Source organism: Zygosaccharomyces rouxii (assembly GCF_000026365.1).
Source record: "Zygosaccharomyces rouxii strain CBS732 chromosome C complete sequence".
Classification (NCBI taxonomy): Eukaryota; Fungi; Ascomycota; class Saccharomycetes; order Saccharomycetales; family Saccharomycetaceae; genus Zygosaccharomyces; species Zygosaccharomyces rouxii.
Window position 1 is genome coordinate 336,330 of NC_012992.1, and position 20,075 is coordinate 356,404.

General features: G+C 37.7%; 13 protein-coding genes across 13 annotated transcripts; 6 read left to right on the forward strand and 7 right to left on the reverse strand.

Moving 5' to 3' along the window:
• Positions 1–17: 17 nt before the first annotated feature.
• On the forward strand, positions 18–932 carry ARV1 (sterol homeostasis protein ARV1; the record flags this gene model as incomplete). Its single annotated transcript, XM_002495800.1, has 1 exon — positions 18–932. The coding sequence occupies one exon, from the start codon at positions 18–20 to the stop codon at positions 930–932; it is 915 nt and encodes a 304-aa protein (XP_002495845.1).
• A 40-nt stretch (positions 933–972) lies between these two features.
• On the reverse strand, positions 973–3,255 carry CSC1 (Csc1p; the record flags this gene model as incomplete). Its single annotated transcript, XM_002495801.1, has 1 exon — positions 973–3,255. One exon carries the CDS (start codon positions 3,253–3,255, stop codon positions 973–975), a length of 2,283 nt encoding a protein of 760 aa, XP_002495846.1.
• A 266-nt stretch (positions 3,256–3,521) lies between these two features.
• On the reverse strand, positions 3,522–6,134 carry VPS34 (phosphatidylinositol 3-kinase VPS34; the record flags this gene model as incomplete). The annotated part of the gene is made up of 1 exon (XM_002495802.1): positions 3,522–6,134. One exon carries the CDS (start codon positions 6,132–6,134, stop codon positions 3,522–3,524), a length of 2,613 nt encoding a protein of 870 aa, XP_002495847.1.
• A 253-nt stretch (positions 6,135–6,387) lies between these two features.
• Positions 6,388–8,433, reverse strand: MSS116 (ATP-dependent RNA helicase; the record flags this gene model as incomplete). The annotated part of the gene is made up of 1 exon (XM_002495803.1): positions 6,388–8,433. The coding sequence occupies one exon, from the start codon at positions 8,431–8,433 to the stop codon at positions 6,388–6,390; it is 2,046 nt and encodes a 681-aa protein (XP_002495848.1).
• Positions 8,434–8,793: 360 nt separating this feature from the next.
• REF2 (RNA-processing protein REF2) lies at positions 8,794–10,224 on the forward strand (the record flags this gene model as incomplete). The annotated part of the gene is made up of 1 exon (XM_002495804.1): positions 8,794–10,224. The coding sequence occupies one exon, from the start codon at positions 8,794–8,796 to the stop codon at positions 10,222–10,224; it is 1,431 nt and encodes a 476-aa protein (XP_002495849.1).
• Positions 10,225–10,274: 50 nt separating this feature from the next.
• Positions 10,275–10,991, reverse strand: CAB5 (putative dephospho-CoA kinase; the record flags this gene model as incomplete). The annotated part of the gene is made up of 1 exon (XM_002495805.1): positions 10,275–10,991. The coding sequence occupies one exon, from the start codon at positions 10,989–10,991 to the stop codon at positions 10,275–10,277; it is 717 nt and encodes a 238-aa protein (XP_002495850.1).
• Positions 10,992–11,171: 180 nt separating this feature from the next.
• On the forward strand, positions 11,172–12,290 carry CBS2 (Cbs2p; the record flags this gene model as incomplete). Its single annotated transcript, XM_002495806.1, has 1 exon — positions 11,172–12,290. One exon carries the CDS (start codon positions 11,172–11,174, stop codon positions 12,288–12,290), a length of 1,119 nt encoding a protein of 372 aa, XP_002495851.1.
• A 10-nt stretch (positions 12,291–12,300) lies between these two features.
• On the reverse strand, positions 12,301–13,665 carry RKM2 (protein-lysine N-methyltransferase; the record flags this gene model as incomplete). The annotated part of the gene is made up of 1 exon (XM_002495807.1): positions 12,301–13,665. The coding sequence occupies one exon, from the start codon at positions 13,663–13,665 to the stop codon at positions 12,301–12,303; it is 1,365 nt and encodes a 454-aa protein (XP_002495852.1).
• Positions 13,666–14,298: 633 nt separating this feature from the next.
• LIP2 (lipoyl(octanoyl) transferase LIP2) lies at positions 14,299–15,294 on the forward strand (the record flags this gene model as incomplete). The annotated part of the gene is made up of 1 exon (XM_002495808.1): positions 14,299–15,294. The coding sequence occupies one exon, from the start codon at positions 14,299–14,301 to the stop codon at positions 15,292–15,294; it is 996 nt and encodes a 331-aa protein (XP_002495853.1).
• A 265-nt stretch (positions 15,295–15,559) lies between these two features.
• Positions 15,560–17,125, reverse strand: ZYRO0C04510g (uncharacterized protein; the record flags this gene model as incomplete). Its single annotated transcript, XM_002495809.1, has 1 exon — positions 15,560–17,125. One exon carries the CDS (start codon positions 17,123–17,125, stop codon positions 15,560–15,562), a length of 1,566 nt encoding a protein of 521 aa, XP_002495854.1.
• Positions 17,126–17,386: 261 nt separating this feature from the next.
• Positions 17,387–17,860, forward strand: SPC19 (Spc19p; the record flags this gene model as incomplete). The annotated part of the gene is made up of 1 exon (XM_002495810.1): positions 17,387–17,860. One exon carries the CDS (start codon positions 17,387–17,389, stop codon positions 17,858–17,860), a length of 474 nt encoding a protein of 157 aa, XP_002495855.1.
• Positions 17,861–17,868: 8 nt separating this feature from the next.
• On the reverse strand, positions 17,869–18,888 carry RAV2 (Rav2p; the record flags this gene model as incomplete). The annotated part of the gene is made up of 1 exon (XM_002495811.1): positions 17,869–18,888. One exon carries the CDS (start codon positions 18,886–18,888, stop codon positions 17,869–17,871), a length of 1,020 nt encoding a protein of 339 aa, XP_002495856.1.
• A 133-nt stretch (positions 18,889–19,021) lies between these two features.
• Positions 19,022–20,020, forward strand: COQ4 (ubiquinone biosynthesis protein COQ4; the record flags this gene model as incomplete). Its single annotated transcript, XM_002495812.1, has 1 exon — positions 19,022–20,020. The coding sequence occupies one exon, from the start codon at positions 19,022–19,024 to the stop codon at positions 20,018–20,020; it is 999 nt and encodes a 332-aa protein (XP_002495857.1).
• Between the last annotated feature and the right edge of the window lie 55 nt (positions 20,021–20,075).

The window sequence follows — 20,075 nt, forward strand, 5'->3', positions numbered from 1 at the left end:
TGCCAGAACCCAATGCTATGATATGCATTGAATGTGCTCAACCAGCAGATTGCCTCTTCACAGTATACTCTAACAAGCACATCCAATTGACAGATTGTTTACACTGTCAAAAAGTGGTTGACCGTTATGTGGAATTTGACAATGTGCTTCTGTTCATAGATCTACTTCTATTGAAATCAGGAGCCTACAGACACCTTGTATATAATTCATTGGATCACAAATTGTCACTATATGTCGAATCTAAACCACCAGAAAATGGTTCGTTACAATGGTTAAGATCATGGTTCCATGCAATAAAGAATTGGTTGGTAAAATTTGATAAATTGAATAGAGTATGGCTCCTTTTGATCGCATTTGAGATTTATTTGACTTGGGTTATTGAGGAAAGAAGTTTTACTGTGGATTTCCAATTAAATGAATATGATGGAATTATTGGTAACAATCCTATAATGGAGAGAGTGTTCTCGTGGAATCCATTGAATCAATATCTTTACTTCACGATTTACTGCGTATTTGATATTTGGATAGTTCATAATCTGACTCGATTCTTCATCATGAATTGGATCCATTGGGGCCAGGAAGTGCGAAACGCTAAGGATGTTTTATCATACGCCATTCTACTGTCTTATGGTGCCAAAATTTTCCCCATATTGATGCTTATTTGGCCATACGATACAGTATTTTCCATGAATATAATAAAATGTGTGGCTAATCTGTATATAATCGAATCCCTCAAAGCCATTACCAATTTGCCATATAGCTGGATTCTACAAGTATCAGCCGTAGTATGGATACTAAGATGGGTACTAGTCAATTTTGTGATGACAGTACTCGTTGCAGGTGGCGATTGGCAATTTATGAAGGAAAGCTTCGTAAATTCGGCGACTATTTATGGTGCCCTTACGTTGAAATTATTCATGACAAACGCTTAAGCGTTTTAAGTAACTCTACTTTTACTGTCTATTAAGTCTATTATAGCATTGGCCCTTCAAGTCCGCTCACTAGACATGGATATTGATAAGAATCGTCATCCACTGGAGCTGAAGTCATAGAATTATCTCTTTCGTGTTCACGAATAGAACTTAGGGCAATATATTGCGCTAAAGGCATATAGTTCTTTTCAAAATCCCAAAGGGTGCTTAGTGTAATTATAGGCACAGCAAATAACCAGGAAGAGAGGACCCAGCCCCCTTCAAAACCAGCTAAAGTACCCGCCATAGTCAATTGGAATAGCAATAACCCTACAATGACTCTTCTGTAGATAAGTGGCCAAACTTTACCTGTGGAATGAGGTAAGTGATCAGTAGCGTATACTAATTGGTACTTGTAAACGTAATACCCAACCAAAAAATAAGCCAACCCTGAAACTAAAATTTTGGTGCTCATCACACTGTAAATTAGCGTGATAATAAGAATTAAAATTGGTTGGGGTAATTGTAGACCAAAATTAAAGATTGGAGGTTGGTACAGTTCTTTGTGTTGTCTTGGTGTGGTAGATTTAATCTTCACAAAGGGGAAACCTATCATACTACCAATAAGCAGTAATTTGAAAGGGAACATACCTATACCCTGTAAGATGATCAAATCGACGTAAAACAACGAAAATTCCTTTACTGACGTTGCCAGCTGGTAAGCAATTTTCGTAGTATCACTTAAATACCCCCAATAATTAGATGCAGTACCGGCTAGGGTAAAGACTAGGAACAGATTCACAAAGATGTAAAAGAAATTCTTGGACACCAAAGATATTTCCTCGTCACTATGAGATACCAGACCCTGACAAGATGTCAGATACTCATAGAAATAGGGAATCACAAAATTTAGAATGGTGAACAGATAAGTGGGTAGTAAACCGGTAACAATATTTTCAGCCCATTTATTCTCCTTCAATAGTTTACCCAAACCTGGCCAAAACCTCGTAATGGTCTTCAAATTCAATAATGTAGCCAGGTATGATACAGGAATAATCAAAAAGACACTAGAGAGACCAATGAAGATAGTAACCGAATAAACCTTGGTCATGCGCTCGCTTCTTGACAAGCATGCATTATCCCATTTAATATCGTGTGGAGCAGGTGCTAATCTGGTGATAAAATAATGAACTCTATGGTCAAGAACCGCTTGTGCTGCCATTTGTGCATTGGCCACAGAATCCATAGTAACAAATGCTGTGGGTGTAGCTGAATAGTGCTTTTTCCTAGCTTCCTGAATTTCTTGGTCAAAAAATTTCAATTGTTGCTCCAAATGGTCAATGGCATCCACTTTAGGGCCAAAGATACCAAAGAGCCCAGTTCTCATCTTGGGACGATCACGTAAAAATACTTGACCATAAATGTTATTGTCTTCCGTGTAGTCAGTGTGCGTCACTTCATTAGAATCTGGAGTATCTCTATCATTGGAGTCTCCATTTCTATTCAAGTGGTAAGTCTCAGTGTAATGCTCACGATCACGTAGGTCGGGGGGACAGGAAATGTATCCTGATTCCAACCGACGCAGCACCTTTTTCCTATATCTGAACAATCTGTTTAACGGGCTCCATTCTCGACAAATGGTAATTGAAGATACTTTACCAATTTTTAAACTCTCAATCTTTTTCTTTAAACCTTCGACATCACGTAATTCAATTGGGATACCGGTGAGCCTTATTGTTCTATCTGTGATCGTATTTTGTTTCCCCAAATACGATTGTCGTGTATTGACTATTAGTTTAGTCTGTGAGGTTAATAGATACAGTGTCAGAAACGTGAAGAAATATGTGAATACCACGTACATCCACAAATAGTACTTGGCAGCTTCAGGGGCACTATCCTTTACGCTGAAATCAGTCCCATCATTACCATCATCGTAGCGACCCGTAAAGTGGAACCTAATGGGAGATATGACACAAATAGAAAAGAAACAACATATGGCCAATAGCTTTATGCACATTTTAAAGAATCCTAGGAAAACAAATGCATCCAACCCTGCATATTCCAGGATCTGGTCCTCTCGAATCTTGTAAATGACATTAAGCCACCCAAAAAGACTACTTTCATCCCACGAAGGAAGCCTTAGATTACTTTCATCTTTAAACTTCCTACCAGCATATAGTCTTGGAAGCTTCTTCAAAAGTACTGAGAATGAAAATAGAGCGAATAGTCCCAGTAGAGTGGCTGTATAAAGTTGTGTAGTGACAACTTTAGCTGTAGGTTTCCGAAAATCGTGAGAATCAGACCCAGTAGCGTTCCCAAATGGGCCTAAAACATCACTAGGCATTGGCGATTAATATGAAGCTCTTAACTCAGCTAATCTGACAACGTAGAAAGTATTTATTTTCTGATTTATCTTTATATATATCTTGTGTTGATCTAAGTATGCCTGAAACTTGCTAACTATAAGGGTTCTTATATTAGAACAACAAAAACAAGAGCATGTGATGAAGAGTAGTGTTATAGACATTAATGCACTTAAAAAAAGAATCTATAGAAGTAATATGAAGTACCAAGCAGCCAGTACATTTGGTACCTCTTAAGTAGTCTTGATTAAGCTCGCCAATATTGTGCCAAATTGTGTAGATGGTCGATAACGATGGGCAAAAGAGCATTGACGCTGTCGTTGATCAGATTCTGGAAGTGTACAGTGGCCTCCTCCTCGGACATATCCAAGTTGAACCTTTCCTTGACCTTTAATACTGACCCATCGGGATCAATGCGGATATCAGGAATATTAGAAGTTTTCATAAGTTCGAATAAGTTCAATATTAATCCAGCATTTCTCCTTAGAATAGAATAGACCACGAAGCAGTAGCTGCGAAATTTATTGTAATTAGAGGATTCAGCACCACCGAATGCTTCGATAATCTGTGGCGGGAGTTTCATCAGTGGTGGGAAGGGCTTGGGATCTTGTCCCAAAATGTATCCGAAATCAGCGTGGAAAAAATGACCATCTGGTGTAATCAACAAATTATCCAGATGTCTATCACCAACACCTAAAATATATGTGATCACACAGTACCCTGCGCAGGACTTGACAAAATTGTCCATAACCCATCCTTGAACTCCTAATTCTGCATTCATATCAGGATAATGAGAACGAAAATATGGGAGAATTCCATGCTCAACACCTAAAATATTAGCCATCGTATCGTTGGGGATAAATTGGATGGCACCTTCTTGAGGACCAGTAGCCAGAATTTTGTAAGGTATTAATTTCAAATCTACATTTTCATTCATCAGTAGTTCATTCATCAGGCTAATGATTTGAACGACCAGCTGATCTTGTCTCAAATCATCACCGACCTTGTACATCAATGAATAAATAGACCCAGTTTTTGTCTTGAATGCAATCTTGAGAGGAGAAAGTGAACTTTTAAAGACCTTCGAAATTTCTGGTAATACATCCGTAATGATAACATCAGGATCCAACGGTAAGCTGATTTCACGGTTCTTAAGAAAATGCTTTAATTTAGTCGCTAAGAGATGGTGCAAAAGGTCTAGCTTTTTAACGACAGTATCTTTAAGCCTTTTGACCTCTTCGCAAAGATCTCGCAATATGCTCACTAAATTAATTTGATCTTCTAGCATGATCAATCTGTTTTTCGGTAGCCTACTCCAATAGGAATCTATAATCTGGTTCAAGAATGGGTTATCTTCAGAATCAGATCTCATATACCAATAAAAAAAATTGCCCAACCTGGGATTCATAATTGCTCTTCTGATTAAAAATTCCGCCAGCGGGGAAATGACAATGGCACTCTCTTCCAAGGTAGATTCTCCTGTATTATAAGTAGAATTTATCATCTTTTGACGTTGCACTGCCACGGAACTAGAGTTATCAAGAGCTTGTGAGGGAGCCATATCTACAATCGTGAATTCACTATTGGATTTGTCTGAAAATGTAGATAGACATTCGAATGAAACCGCCTGGACTAATTGCAGCAAGTATAACTCCAATTCCTTGTCAGATGCCTTCTTAAGTCTATTCACTGCATATGCTCTCACAGATATATTTTTGTAATCGGAACCAAGTAATTCAATGGCGTCATCAATGTCAATTTCTGCCCAGGAGTCCATAAGCTCCAAAACTTCTGTACGCTCCGTCTCTTCAGTAAGATTTGTACTCTGCAGGAGTTTTTTAAGAGCCTTTTTGTTATTGACCAAATAGTATCGATATTTCCAAACGCTACCTTTTTCATGTGCTGTCAGTTGAGTACCAGGTGGATAATTAATGATTTTATTAAGATAATCCCTTTTCTTGGTGTCTGGCTTTGCATGTTTATCCATATTTGACCTTTTCGAAGCTCTTTCCAACCTTCTATACTTTTCTTCAACAGGATTGTTGCTGAATTGATCTGGATCGTAAAATTTCAACGTCGAGTTATACTTGTCACCCATGGATATTTTCATGCGCGGCTCTGTTTTGGTATATTCCGCAACTTCATTACTTTGTTCGAAATTATGCAGTGTAGGGATATTTTTCTGCACATCTGTGTAGCTTCTTTCAGTGAATACTACTGGAAGTTCAAATACAGGGAACTCAATATTGAGTAAAAAAGTCCCAATCGGTAGGCTTCGTCTTTCAGCTTTTTTCGCAAGAGTTGGTATACTCATTTCGTCCAACCAACTTAGTTTCTTCACTTCTCCTAAATAAAATCTGTTTAAGGAGTCTAGTAATGGATCATTTTCAAGTTTTCTACCACTCTGTGGGTCATCGTATTGGAATTGCAGTGATTCTTGTCCTCTTTTCAGTGTATTATCCTCTAAGTTGAAAATAGGTGTATTTAGAATAAAGAATGGTACTCTTTTAGTTCCTTCAAATTCCCAAATAACAATTCTTAGCCAGCTTGATGTATTCAATTGGTTTAAATTTATAGGTAAATTCAACCATTGATCCCATTTCCTTGAACTTTTAAAGGGAACATAGGGAGTAACAATGGGAATAGTCAAGTTTCGATCTCTTTCCTTATCAAACACTTGAGCAGATACTAGCATATCACTGATAGGGAAAACATTGGAAGCTGTTTGTGAAAGTGCTGGTTGAGATAGCTTTTGAGAATGTTTTAATAATGGCTTATGTCCTTCTAAAGATTTGATCTTAATCCGTAGGGGAGTCTCTAGATCCTGAGACACACAAAATGTGACGCTTTTAGAGGGCATGGAGGCCTAAAAGAGCTCCTTTGGGCTTAATGGACTATTTGAATTCCAGTGTATTTTAGTTACTATTAGGTCCCTTTAGTATTTCGGTCTTTTAAGAAGCGATGTAAGCTTATAGAAGATCCAGAATAATTGTAACAATAAAAATATAATAATATAATAATAATAAAAAAAGTTATTTACACGACCGTTAATATTTAAATTTTAAAGATTAAACCCATTGAATCAATGCTCCCGTAAAAAAAAATCACTAAAATTAATTCTCGAACCTTGGATTATGACCTTTTCTTTTATCATAAAATTTATTACTAAAATTACGATTCTTCAAATTTCCCTTCTTCACAAAATTTTGAAAAGGTTCCTCATCATACCAATGTCTGTCTCGGTTACCTCTGTAGGAATTACTTTGTCCATCTCTACTACCTCTGTAGGAATTGGATTGCCCATCTCTACTACCTCTGTAGGAATTGGATTGTCCATCTCTACCACCTCTGTAGGAATTGGATTGCCCATCTCTACCACCTCTGTAGGAATTGGATTGCCCATCTCTATCGCCTCTGTAGGAGCTGGATTGCCCATCTCTACTACGAGGTTTACCGTGATACGATCCATGGATGTCAAAAGCCTCCAATGCGACTCTGTTGTTACTTAAGCCGAGTTTCTCTAGAGTATTCGAAGAAATAGGAAGTCTTGCCTCTTTATCATTTAACAGCGAACCGTATGATCCAGCGAGCTGTCCCAATATTCTGTTATCATTGAAACCATAACCCTTAGCATTTGATCTGTAGAAGGCGATAGCACTTATGAGCGCATCGACCAATTCTTCACTATCCGTAAATCCTGATGCGAATTCCTCGATGGTGCTCATATCAGGTTCGTAATCCTCTTGATCTTTGATGATAATTTGTGCTCCCTTGGCTAATTTTTGCAAGAATGGAACTTCTTCTTTACTCATGAACAAGACAGCTTTTCCTGTCTTTCCAGCTCTAGCGGTTCTACCAATTCTATGAATGTATTGGGACATTATAGCTGGTACACCAATCTGTAAGACTTCGCCCACGTCAGGGAAATCAAGCCCACGGGCTGCAACGTCGGTACATACCAGAATTCCAGAACGATCACGCTTAAACTTTTGGACCATCTTTGTCCTAACATTTTGAGTCTTTTTACCATGGAATTCTAAAATGGGTACAGCAACGTCTTGTTGAGCGTGTAGCAATTCAGAGATCAGAGTAGTGCATTTAATCGTTGGTGTAAATAAAATTGCCTTGTAATTTGGGTTAGCAAGTACCTGGCGCTTAACATGATCCATAGTAGCAAGAATAGAATGACCCAAGTTTTCTGCTATGACTGCTGATTGAGAGATCTTTTCATGAGCCTGTGGCTCATTCTTATCCACCGTATCTAGGAATAAACATTCATCCTTGCCCATAATACTTTGTGATAAATCTTGAACTTTAGCATCTAGAGTTGCTGAGAAAAGTAGAGTTCTTATGTGATCGGGACCAGTTTCGTTGATTTTATTCAAAATACTGGAAATTTTTTCTAAATCTTGCTGGAATCCAATCTCTAATAACCTATCTGCCTCATCCAAAACTTTAACATCCACTTGTTTGAAATGCTTTTCATAACGTTGTAAAATGTCCAATAATCTTCCTGGAGTGGCTATAACCACTTGAGGTTTTCTGCGAATTAAATCAGTGACACTTGCTGCAAAATTAGTCCCCCCAACAAGCGTCAAAGAATGGAATCGCTTGAGGACTGGATGAGCCGCCTGAATTCTTCTAGTTTCCATTTCGATCTGTAAAGCTAGATCTCTAGTAGGTGCTACAATGACATATTTTACAGCTGAAGGGTTTTCCCTCTTGGTATTAATCAAATGCTGGAACATGGGGATTAAAAATGCAAACGTCTTACCGGTACCTGTCTTGGCCCTAGTTATCACATCCTGCGACTGGTTCTCCAAGATCGGCCTTATTGCCTTTTGCTGCACAGGTGTAAGCCCGGTGAACCCAATATTAACAATACAATCGTGCAGATCTCCACCAATAAGTCCATTATTCTTGAGTTGAGCTAGAGTCACTTCAGGTGTATTAGCCTCAAATGGAACCTCGATCAGTTTAGCCCGGGGAAAATTCCTCGGAGATGAACGACTTTCTGATGGTGAGGGTCTAAAATCATTCCTCGAGCTAGCCTTTCGATCTCCAAACTTTTGGTAGAATCTTACTGGTCTAATTATTTGACATCTGGTCTTCAAAATACTACCGAGCGATATCTTGGCCCCTAAGCATCGTGTATTCATGCTGGGAAAGGGTTTGTAAAGAATTTGGTGCTGAAGAACTCAGTAAAAATGCTTACAAAAGTTCAAACGTTGCCACTGGATGTAGTGTGTCTTTATAAAGCTGTTTCTTTCTTAGCTCATCGCTGATTTTCGGAAAATTTTCATCAACCAATTTTAGTGACGGTCCATCATACATTACGTCCGACTTGTAAAGTCTAAGGAAATCTTAAAATTAACCTTTAAAACTATCCTAGTGATGAAACTCAAGGCCTGTAGGCAATTGTTTAGCTGGTTTCAGAGGCCTTGAATTTGATATTTGTGAGATCTAGTCTTAGTGGAAGAGCTCTTCCTTGTGAGGAGAAGATATAATACTTATACAAGATGTCTAATCCGATACCTCAGTTGGTAAACATATCGCATGCATTACAATCAGATACTGTGGAGAAGATACGTCGTGACATTAAGGAATTCCATGAAGCATCACAATTGAAGCCCGAGCAAGTGGAGGCTATTAACCACTATATTTCTTCTTTGAAATCAACGTTTGGACGGTTCACCGAGGATAACGAACATGTGGAAAGACAAGATGCAGGCGTTACTTCTGCCGACACTCAGCTATATTCAGGATTGAAATCGATGTACATGGATTATTTAAATCAATTAGGGTCCATCAAGAGGGAAAAAGTACTGGGTGATGAAGAAGTGAGTAAAGATAAACCAGTAGATTATATATCTGAAGAACTACCGTATCTACAACCCACAGAAAGAAAAGAATACATTGAAGGATTAATGCTGAATGATTCCACCAGCAAAAATATGGGTAAATCTCAGGGATTTTTAGACGGGATGATCAATTTATGTGTGTTAGATTCCACCGTGACAGAAAATCTACGATGTTACGTTACTTTGCTGCGAAAAGTTGGATACACAAAGGAAGAATTGAAAAATCTATTGCCCAAGGGTTTAGCTCTAATGCCATCATTAACACCTAATAATGCTGAAGAAAAGGCAAAGGAGGCCAGTGCTTCGAAGAAAGTTCCAAGCAGTATGGAGAGTGCACCATCATTCAGTGGAGTTACCACTCATCCTGATTCTACAGGATCTTCAACTGGTACCAACACTACTGGGGGTGGTGATGATGAACCTAAGAAAAAGATTTCATTTTCTAGATATTTGAAGAAAGGTGACGGTAATGAAAACGGCAAAAGGAAGGCTTCCCTAATGGAGGAAGACCTGCGTCCTGTAAAAAAAGCAAGAGCAAACGGTGGTAGTGAATTACGATCTATCTTGAGGACAACTGGTAGCAGTAGTAGTAGCAGTAAAAAATCAGGTAATAATATTAAGTTTGTCGACGATTCTTACCTAGTTACGGTTTTCGGTGATGGTTTACCTAATGATGGTTTGCAGTTATCGCCAGAAAGATTAAAGAAAGTGCTGAAACCTTTCAAAGAAGGTGAGCCAAGGGAAATTGTACATGTGGTAGAATTTAAAGATAAGGCAGCTGAACTAGACATCGAATTTGATTTATCGCCTGAAGAATCAGATATTACAGAGACTAAGGGCGGTCCAATACCTTGTGAAACGACAGCTCCATTAAAACATAGGCTAAATTTTGCAAATTTTAGTCCAGATTTGGGTAATAAACCAATTAGAGAAGCTGTAGTGGTAGAAGATTCGACTGTTAAGGGGAAGGGCCCACTGATAGCGAAAGCGTTTGGTAAGAATAGCTTACTATTGAGAAAGGATAGAGGCGGATTGCCCTACAAACGAATTCCAGATGTGACACCTAATGATTATCCACCTAGACCATGAAACAAAATGTATGTAATTTCAAATAGAAATGAAAAAAGTTGTAAAATTTATCATTGCTTCTTTTGCTTTTGAGCAAGTGCTTGGTGTCTTGATAGCACGACAGTTGCAGCACTAATCGCACCAAATGGTGGGAAATATTCCAATGCTGTCCTTGCAAAAGTGGGTTGAATACGACGTAAGAACGCATCAATCTCTTTATAGAGAATTGGTAAACCTTCGTTGTTGGTAAGGACATAATCTGCCCTTTCAATACGTTGTTCATTTTGCATCTGCGAATTGATTCTATTGATAGCTTCCTCTTTACTCATCTGTGGATTTCTAACTAGTATCCTTTCCAATTGTAAAGGTTTCTCTGAAACAATTGTCACTGAAACACCACAGAAAAGATCTAATCCAGCCTCAAAGAGTAGTGGAACATCTAAAACACATATGCTGTATCCACAGACGTAGTACCAAAGAATACTTTTGAAAATAGAATACCTGACTGCGGGATGTGTGATTTGGTTCAACACTTGCAGATCCTCTTTATGGGAGAAGACCCATTTACCGAGAGCAGGACGGTTCAGATGTTTATCGTTGAGTAGAAGATCGGGAATCTTGGGCTGGAAATGGGCGACGATCTTTTTATAGGCTGATTGACCAGGTTCTACCACTTCCCTTGCAATCTTGTCAGCATCGATTACCGGTATATGATGATGCTCTTGTAGTCTGCGGGAAACTGTACTTTTACCGCTAGCAATTCCACCTGTCAAACCAACGACCAGCATGATTTTAAACCAGAATTGATTACTTCTCTTCGGTCAAAAAGGTAGGGGTTATGGTGATGATGTTGATCTTAGTGAAGCATTCCGGGTTCTTAATGGTGAAAAAAATTTCAATACTATTACAAAATACAGCTTTAAAAGTTAGATTGTGATGTCTTAGAGGCCTTCCAGATCCTATTTACAATGACTGCTGTACCGAGAGTTTATTCCTTAGTCAATAATCCAGTTGCTTCCCTGCTTGCATATGAGATAGCACAATTGCCAAACCAACCAAAAGTATCTCAAGTAGTGCTATTATTAAATGATCGAAAGAAACTAAATAGGTTTTTGGACAATGATTCCAAATTACTTCTACAGAATTCTGAAGGTATCAATTTCCATCACACTCAATTCATGGCTTCTCACAGACCTCCTGTATATTCCTCCGGTGAAGTGGCGGCAATGGACAATTTTATAGTTTCTGCGAAACATTCACACGCTATGATCCGATCTATCAAGAAATTCAAAGAGTCTTTAAACCGTAATTCCAATGTCTTACTTTTAAATCCACCGTTTGGTACAGTTGACGAGCTTTATAGAAACATTTGGTCTCGAGAGGAACGGCCTAATATTATTGTGGGTGTCACTTCAGCACAGAATTCATACTATGCAACAGAACCGTCTGAATTTCATATTAGACTTAGGCGAAAGAATATTCATTTGAAGATGAGCCCTTTACCCAGAACTCTTTCGAACTATGGCCACGAACAAGCGGTACAAGACCTACAGAAGTTTAAAGAGACGAATGATTTGATGAAAGTAATTCAGAGTGCGTCCCAAAACCACAAAAGCCCGATTGAACTCGATCTTACGCTGTATCCACACGATGAATTACTCCTCATGAGATTGGAAAATTTAATCATTTCAAGTTGTATTAAGCCGTTGGCGTTTTTATTCGATTGTTATTCTAAGAGCGAACTATTAGGTTCAAAAAGGACATTAGACATCATTCAAGAATTAATTAAAGAACAAATATCTATTCTTCTATCGAGCCATCCATTCCTGCTGAGTATCCCCCATTGTAATATTGCATTAGATGCTGATAGACTCTATGACCAAGTGATAAGAGTTATGAAAAGATCTAGGATGAATTACTTAAATAAATTGGAATGTACCAATGTCAGGGAGTTGACGGGATATTTTGTTCAATTGGCATATTATAGAAAATTGGATTGTAAATGGAATCAAACTATTACAACTCTTGTTGAGGGGAAGACTGAATTTCAAAGACATAGAGAATTAGATTATCTCCACTTGTCGTGACGAATTAATTTCATGTACATATTTTTGATAGATTCTTTTCTATAATTTCAATATAATCTTGGTGGATAATGACGAGATTTTGGCGACAGAAATCTGGATTTGCATTCTTTTCAAGAGTACGGATGCATGCCATCGATCTATCTTTTAGTTGTGCAAGTATTTTATAAAGCATGGGTTTAATCTTTGGTAAGAAAAAATCTTCAGATATGTAACCCATTAGGAGTTTTTCCACTCTTCGAAAGTCTCCAGTGACTATTAAACTTAGTGCCACTATGACTCTGTAGCTTGCATCTTCGGCGCTTACGGTGTAATCCCCCCAATACCCATTATTTTCCAAAAACTTTTGTATTGTAGAGTCCTTAACCATATTAATAACTTCAGGAGTAATGTCGATATAGTTCCATTTGTTGTTCGGTATGACAAACCCATATTCATTGATCAAAAAATCGTTAGAATGAGCTCCATAATTCAATAAAACTTCTTCCCCCACAGTTTGGTAAGTATGGTTTCCACAATAAATACTAAATGGTCCTAATCCATGAGAGCTTCTATTTAGTGATTCCATCTTGGGAAAACAGTGCAGGTCGACATCCTGTGTATGGTTTAGAAAATCAACAAAGGGAACCATCGTGAATTTACTCAAAATATCATCCTTTTTCAGTGGAACTTCAGTGTATAGACACCTTGAGTTTATAATGCAATAAATGTGTAAAAATTTTTCAAATTGATCTTCTAGTGGTAGAGGAGACTGGAATAGATCATTCCAGGCGTTTAATATTGGCGATATTTTTTGCCAATCGTTTTCCACCAAATTGCTGATTCTCAACATGTTGTTTTTGGAAGCTGTGGGTAGAAGATCTAGCAAATCTTTGTAATCTGATCTTTTTGAACATTTCCAAACTGCTGGAAATGATTTTAGTTCATCTTGAGATGGCCATACTGCAAAATAGGGTTCCCAAAAAGACTTAATTTGGTTTCCAGACCATAGCGGTAGTAAAATCCATTCTCCTAAGATATAAAGTTCGAGCAATTGGAATGAGCTTAAGTTCAACAAAAAATCCTGATTCAATATCCCATAAGCGCGGTATCTGGGATCTAACTCATTCTCTTTAATTTTATCCGTTTCGGCCTTTTCAGTGACATTAGGAATTCTTATCCTGCTATTGAATTTGGAAATATGGTATAGTACTGTATGGAAGTTCAATTGACAAGCACTTGGTACAGATACTATAGGCTGGTTTTGCCTTATGATTCCACTTGAGAGCGTAACACCTCTGCCCGAAATTTCATTTTCGTTAACACATATGTTTTCTGATAGCTGGAATTGACCGTTATCGTTTAACCAGTGGGTCAAAGAAGCTATTTTAGTCTCCATTTTCTCACGATCTTAGTCTTTTGGAGTTTGATTCTCATCATTTTTTCGATGTCGCCAATATGATTGAAAAAGTGTATTAATGTTGGAAAAAATGAAGGCATGAAGTGAAGGATATTCAAATAAATGCACTTTCGCTTTGGTTGGAATGGTCCTGCTTGATATAATTTCTAGCCTACCAATCTACTTTTTTTTTTTTTTTTACAGATCAATTGGTGCAATAATCATGGTTCCATAAAATATGATCAGAATTCTATAAATACAGATCAAATATGAGAACCGTTTGAAAACTTCGAGGAATTAAAAATTATGTGATTGAAAAATCATACCAGAATATTTTAATTCCACTTGCACCGGTGTTTAATTCAGCATAGTTATATGTGTGTGTGGTTTTAATTCGCCGATGTTGAATTCCAACGATTCCTATTCATTATTGGTATCCTTCGAATACTAAAATTTTCCTGATCAAAACTAAGATTACAAGAAAATATGAAGAAGGTTTCCTATTATTTTCTGGAATTGCATTACTTGTTATGGTTCAGTGTTCTATTAGAGCGTCCATCAAATGAAAATCATCATGAAAGAAATAGTAAACTTACAATGTTGAATAAAAGCTAATGGGAAAGACAGTAAACCATGTCTTTTGGTCTTTTTTGCAAGACTATTTTGAATAGAACGGAATTGAAGGGGGTACCGAAACTTAGAGGGGTGCAATCTTTCTCATATGCTACTGATTCATGTTCTGCCAAGAGGAAAACTCATCCCATCGATGAATCCGCTAAGGCCATCAGACATTTACAGTTTACAAGGCGCTTACCCTTCGAAAAAGGGTTAGAAATTCAAGAGCAATTTTCCAAAGCTCAATTGGATATTAAAGAACTTCATGCTAAGATTAGAAGAAGGCTTGCCAAATTACAGGAAGAGAATGTCAACATGACAATCAATGATAGCGAAAGGCAGATTATAGACAACATTTTATCGATGAAACCAAACCCAATAGTATTGACTTTTGAATTTGATCCGACTTATACAGGGGGGAAAAGGATTAAAAAGACTATGACTCCAGAACAGATAGCCCAATTTGAAAGTTTTGTTCCTTCTAGAGATTCCAGCGATGCAAGACCAAAGTTCGTACAAGTGGAAAGGGGTGGACAAATCACTTACCATGGTCCTGGTCAGATGGTCGCCTACGTCATCATGGATCTTAAATCTTTCGATAATTTCCCAGCAAGATGCTTCGTCTCTGGTCTCGAAGACTCAGTCATCAGTACACTGAAAAACCTTAAGGTGGGTGATGGTCAACAGGCTTTGGATATTGACGCTAAATTAACCGAGGAGACAGGAGTTTGGACTGTGGACAACAAGAAAATTGCAAGTCTGGGAATTCATGTGAGACGTTCGGTGACGTCTCATGGGGTTAGTATTAATGTAAATCCTGATCTTTCCTACATGACAAGTTTTGAAATGTGCGGTTTACCTGGCGTTTTGCCAACATCAGTTGAAAAGCAAAGGCCTGACGTAGTTCTTAATGTACAAGATGTCGCCGTCAAATTTGTCAATGAATTGGCAAAGACATTGGGAGTGTCTACGGTGGAAAGAATGCAGCTGGATGATATGGACTTGAAAGCATAGGTATTCAAGGTCGAAGAAAATACTGCATAATAATTCCGTAAAATATTCGTTAACATATGTGTGTGAATAAAAATAAAAGAAAGAGTAAGCATTCTGCTTAGTGCAGAAGCGGTATATACTAGAAAATACATTCCTTCCTGTAAATACAAAGAAGAGTTGGAAATATGACTGATAATTATTTTTCTTTGTTGTGAGAATTGCTATTATTATTACTATTATCATTATTATTATGGGTGTTGTTGTTGTTGTTATTACTGTTGTTCAATTAATGCTCTGATGAAAACCTCATAGCGAAAGCGACAAACCCAATTGAAATAGCACTTACGAAGAATACATTTCTACTGCTGAATTTTCTATTGCTGCTCCTCGTTGGTTTATCGGCTTTTGCTGTGTCGCTAGTTTCTGTGGTTGATGTCTCATCGGTGGTAGGCTCTACATTTGAAGACTGTTGCTCTGCAAGGGCGGCATTCTTGGCAAGTTGTGAGTTTCTATATTTTTCCACTTCTAACCTCGTTCGTAAATCTTCTAATTCCCTTTCTAATTTTTTAATATGCATATCTTTTTCCTTTTCTTTGGTTTGGAATGACAATTTTAAAGTCTTATTTTCCTTTTCAAATTTATCTACTTGGGATTTATGTTCTTTTGAAATGGATTCCTGCTTCTCAGTTAATTTCTGCCTTAGAGCATTCTGTAGTTTAACTAATTGTTTATCATTTTTTTCCACCATAAGTCGATTCACATAGTCTAAATTGGTAATGTAGTTCATTAAAAAGCTTTCCATCGATTTTAGTTTGGTAAATTCATGTTTTTCCAATGATATCTCAGTAGCTAAAGTTTTCACAACGTTTATTAGATTAGGACTTGTACCAATGGAATTATTGATGAAAATCCCACTCAGGATTTCTGTCTCTGATCCTAATACGGTATCTTCTAAATCCAAATTGTTAACGTCACCAAACATGGCGGCTTCAAATGCAGCTCGCTGAGCCGTCATCGATTGGGCTTCAGCATTAGTGCCACGAACTCCATTAATCTGTTTTAGAGCAGAAGCTGTGCCAGCCATTTTCTCACTCTGATTTTTTGTAATTCCATTGAGAAAACTAGTACTTTGGTCGGAATCGTTGATCAATGGTATCACTGAAATATCCTCTACGAATGCACTAATCTTCCTATGTTCAAATTTACTATCGATATCAGTCCCCAGATCAATTACATCTCCTACTTTTAACTCAACATCATTCTGATCAATCCTGCTGCCATTAACAAACGTACCATTGCTTGATTTCAAATCACGGATGTAAATATTCCCCGTATTTGGATCACAACTTAATGCAGCATGGTTTCTTGAAAGCACCCGGGAATCAAAATGACCATTATCAGGCCTCACTTGAGGCACATGTTGAGAATCTTGCTTATTACCACCATTGACACTCCCCATACCACCAAAACTTTGAGAATTACCACCATTAGAACTCACCACGGGTCTTCCCAATTTTAAACTCTCTGGTTTAAATGGTACTACTAAAAATTTAGTCTCGAAGGTTTCATTCAATGATTTCAAAATGATAATATGCGTATATTTGTTCCTTGGCGTTACAGGTATACTCAGTGGTTCTTGATCCGTCTTAGTTTTGTTCTCAGTCTCCTTCTTATTGACACTACTTGACCGCTTATGACCATGTCCACTACTTTTAGAATTAGATCTAGTCCTCTTGCTTGGTGAGATAGTATCCTTTGCATTGCCATTACCATTGCCAGATTTGTTGCTCCCCATCATGCTAATGCCGGACGCATGTGTGGGGGACCTCCAACTCCTTTCCACTTCTGCCATAATGGTGTGTATTTGGTAAAGAACCCCAGCTTATTAACAATTCCAATGTGCTGAAAATTTATAGATTGGTTTCGAACCGTTAAATCAGTTCGACCTTTTAGTTGTTTTGTGTGGAAGAATTGGTTTTGGGTTTGTTGATGAAATGTATATGTGTAAAGGGAACAGGAAAGGAACCTTGTGGAGTGCGAAACCGATTCAATCTATAGTAACTAAGAATAATAAAGAAAAGTAAGTGGAAAGAGCCATCGGGACTTTGAAGTGATGGCAGAATCGTTGGAACGTAGTGTAGGTTATCTGGAGGCCAGTAATGAGCTACTTCGAAGAACGGTGACGAAGTTACAAGACAATGCAGAATCAAACAATTTCCTAGCACAGACGATGCTTGATTGTAAAAGAGTATTTGAACTAGTTCCTGAATACGACGTGCATAAGGCTAAATTAGATCTAATTGAAGAAGTGGAGCCACTAGTGAGGACGCTCGAGGAGAAATTGGATAAATCGACGGTTAGGATGACAAGAGAATTGGATACTCTACAGCAGACATACGAACTGAACAAATTAAGATTGAGTAAGAGTAAAGATGTGGAAACAGGTAACGAAATGGATGTGAGTACAGATGCTGTAATAATGACATCTTCTACCAATGAAGAATTGGCTCAGCTGAAAGATTTGAAAAGTAGAAAGATGGAATTACAGAGCCGATTGCAAATGCTAAGAGAATCGAAATCAAAATGAGGATGAATTTAAAGCTTTAAATTTGTGTAGTAATTGCTGACGCTATTTTCCAAGGCATTCAATTTGGAGGATGTTGATATGAGAAACGGATCACTGGTCGTTAATGCTACTTTACCGATTTCAATGACGACTTTATCATTGAAAGTGACACATCTATTGAGAAAATATTGTGCTTGAGGTAAAGTGGCCCATTGGGTATTGAAGCTCGACAACATATTATTGATAAAAGTAGGTTGTTCGATGTGAACTCCGTTTTCCCTTAGGATATGTGATAAATTTTTAGACCGGTCCTGCGTCAATTGATCCTTAATTTTGTCACTAAATGATTTACCGGTATCAGAATCAATATCACACCAGGGCTTCTTTGTCACTTTGCTCAAATTTCTAAAATCCACACACAATTCATTTTTGAAAAGTACAATTTCCAAACTTATTTCATGATGAGCACTCTCACAAAGTGATTCGTGATCCTGGAACAACTTCTTCATAGCATAGTTATCATTATCGGGGAACGATAGGTTACGTGGTGGATTTTGTAGGAGATTAATAGATTTTGTAAGTAGTTGTAATATTTTGCCAATGGCACTGATAAAAGTTTCTGCATCTTTGGTCACCTCCAGTTCTTCTAATTGGTTTAAAACTGTCTTTAGGTTAGAGGTAAGGTCTTCGATCTGCTGTAGGGGAAATTGTGATTCTGGATGTTTCTTGAATAAAACTTGTCTGCCTTTGTGGAATTCCGGAAACCTAACTAGAGCTTGGAAATCTACCAATTTACCAGCTTGTCTTGCAACAATACCTTTCACAGATGGAGTATCTCCGTATTCACTACCTCCACTACTTATGGGGATTTTGAAGACTTGATCACTCTGTAACATTTCAAGGCACCTCTCAACATTATCGATGATATTGGGTAATTCTGGTTTGATAATTTCTTCAATCAACCAGTTTCTCTCTGTGATTGTATCTTGACCAGCATCACGGCTTTCTGGACCTCCAAAATAGTCGTTAGGATATATTTCAGCTGTCATTCGCACTTTAACCTTAGAATAGGGTATTAGTGAAATTCCATCACTTTTAACCCTTCGGGATGTTTAGAAACTTTTCTACTACATATATATACATGTTAGATATAGAGGTCCAGGGGAACAATTGCAAACACAAATGCTCAGGCTAGGAGTTTCCAGGACTCCTATTAACCGCCAATTCGTCGGTTATGAACAGAGACGTCACTTTATAGTAGCATCCGCACTCACTTTGGGGGGATTCGTATTTGGTAAAAGGGCAAAATTAGCAGATGCTATGGAAAATGGAGAGTTGCATAATAAGAATAATGATGATGAGGCTATTCGTAAAGATCGTATGGATAAGAGATTGAAAAAACTTTCAGAGACGAGACCTATAAAACCACGTTATGAAGGTCATGTTCCGCTCTATCCACATGAAAGAATGTTACTATTCGCCATATCTGGGCTCAAATCGTTCTTCCATCCAGAGGATGGTAATAATATTGTTAAATTGGGTGAGTCATCGGCTTTCCCCTTCGTATTGGAATCTCTAAAGCAGTGCATGTTAGGAGATGAGACTGGTAGACGTATACTTCGAGAACAACCAAATATTACCTCAGATACCTTAGATATGGATCGTTTGAAGAAAATGGACAAGAACAGTTTAGGCTATACGTATTACACATGGTTGATTACGGAAGGTGTTTCTCCAGATACAAGAGCCCCAGTGAAATATATTGATGATCCACTGCAGGCTTTTATATTTAAACGTTACAGACAGTGTCACGATTTTTACCATGCAATCAATGGATTACCAATTATCATTGAAGGTGAAATTGCTATCAAGGCCTTAGAAGCTGCTAATATGGGTATTCCCATGGCTGCCTTGGGAGCTCTTTTAGCGCCATTGCGTTTAAAGCCAATCCAAAAAGAAAGACTTTATGACATATACTTACCATGGGCTATAAGAACAGGATTAAGTTGTAAGCCATTAATTAACGTCTATTGGGAAGAGCTTCTAGAGAAAGATGTTAATGAATTGAGAAAAGAATTGGGTATTCAACCACCACCTAACCTGAGAGCCATTAGACAAGAGCGTTCAAAGATTAGAAAAGAATTAAAAATGAAATACGACGCCTATGAGGTTGGTATGTAATAGTTATGGAAAATAAAAACATTAAAAGTATTCGTTAAAACTCTATAATTAAACA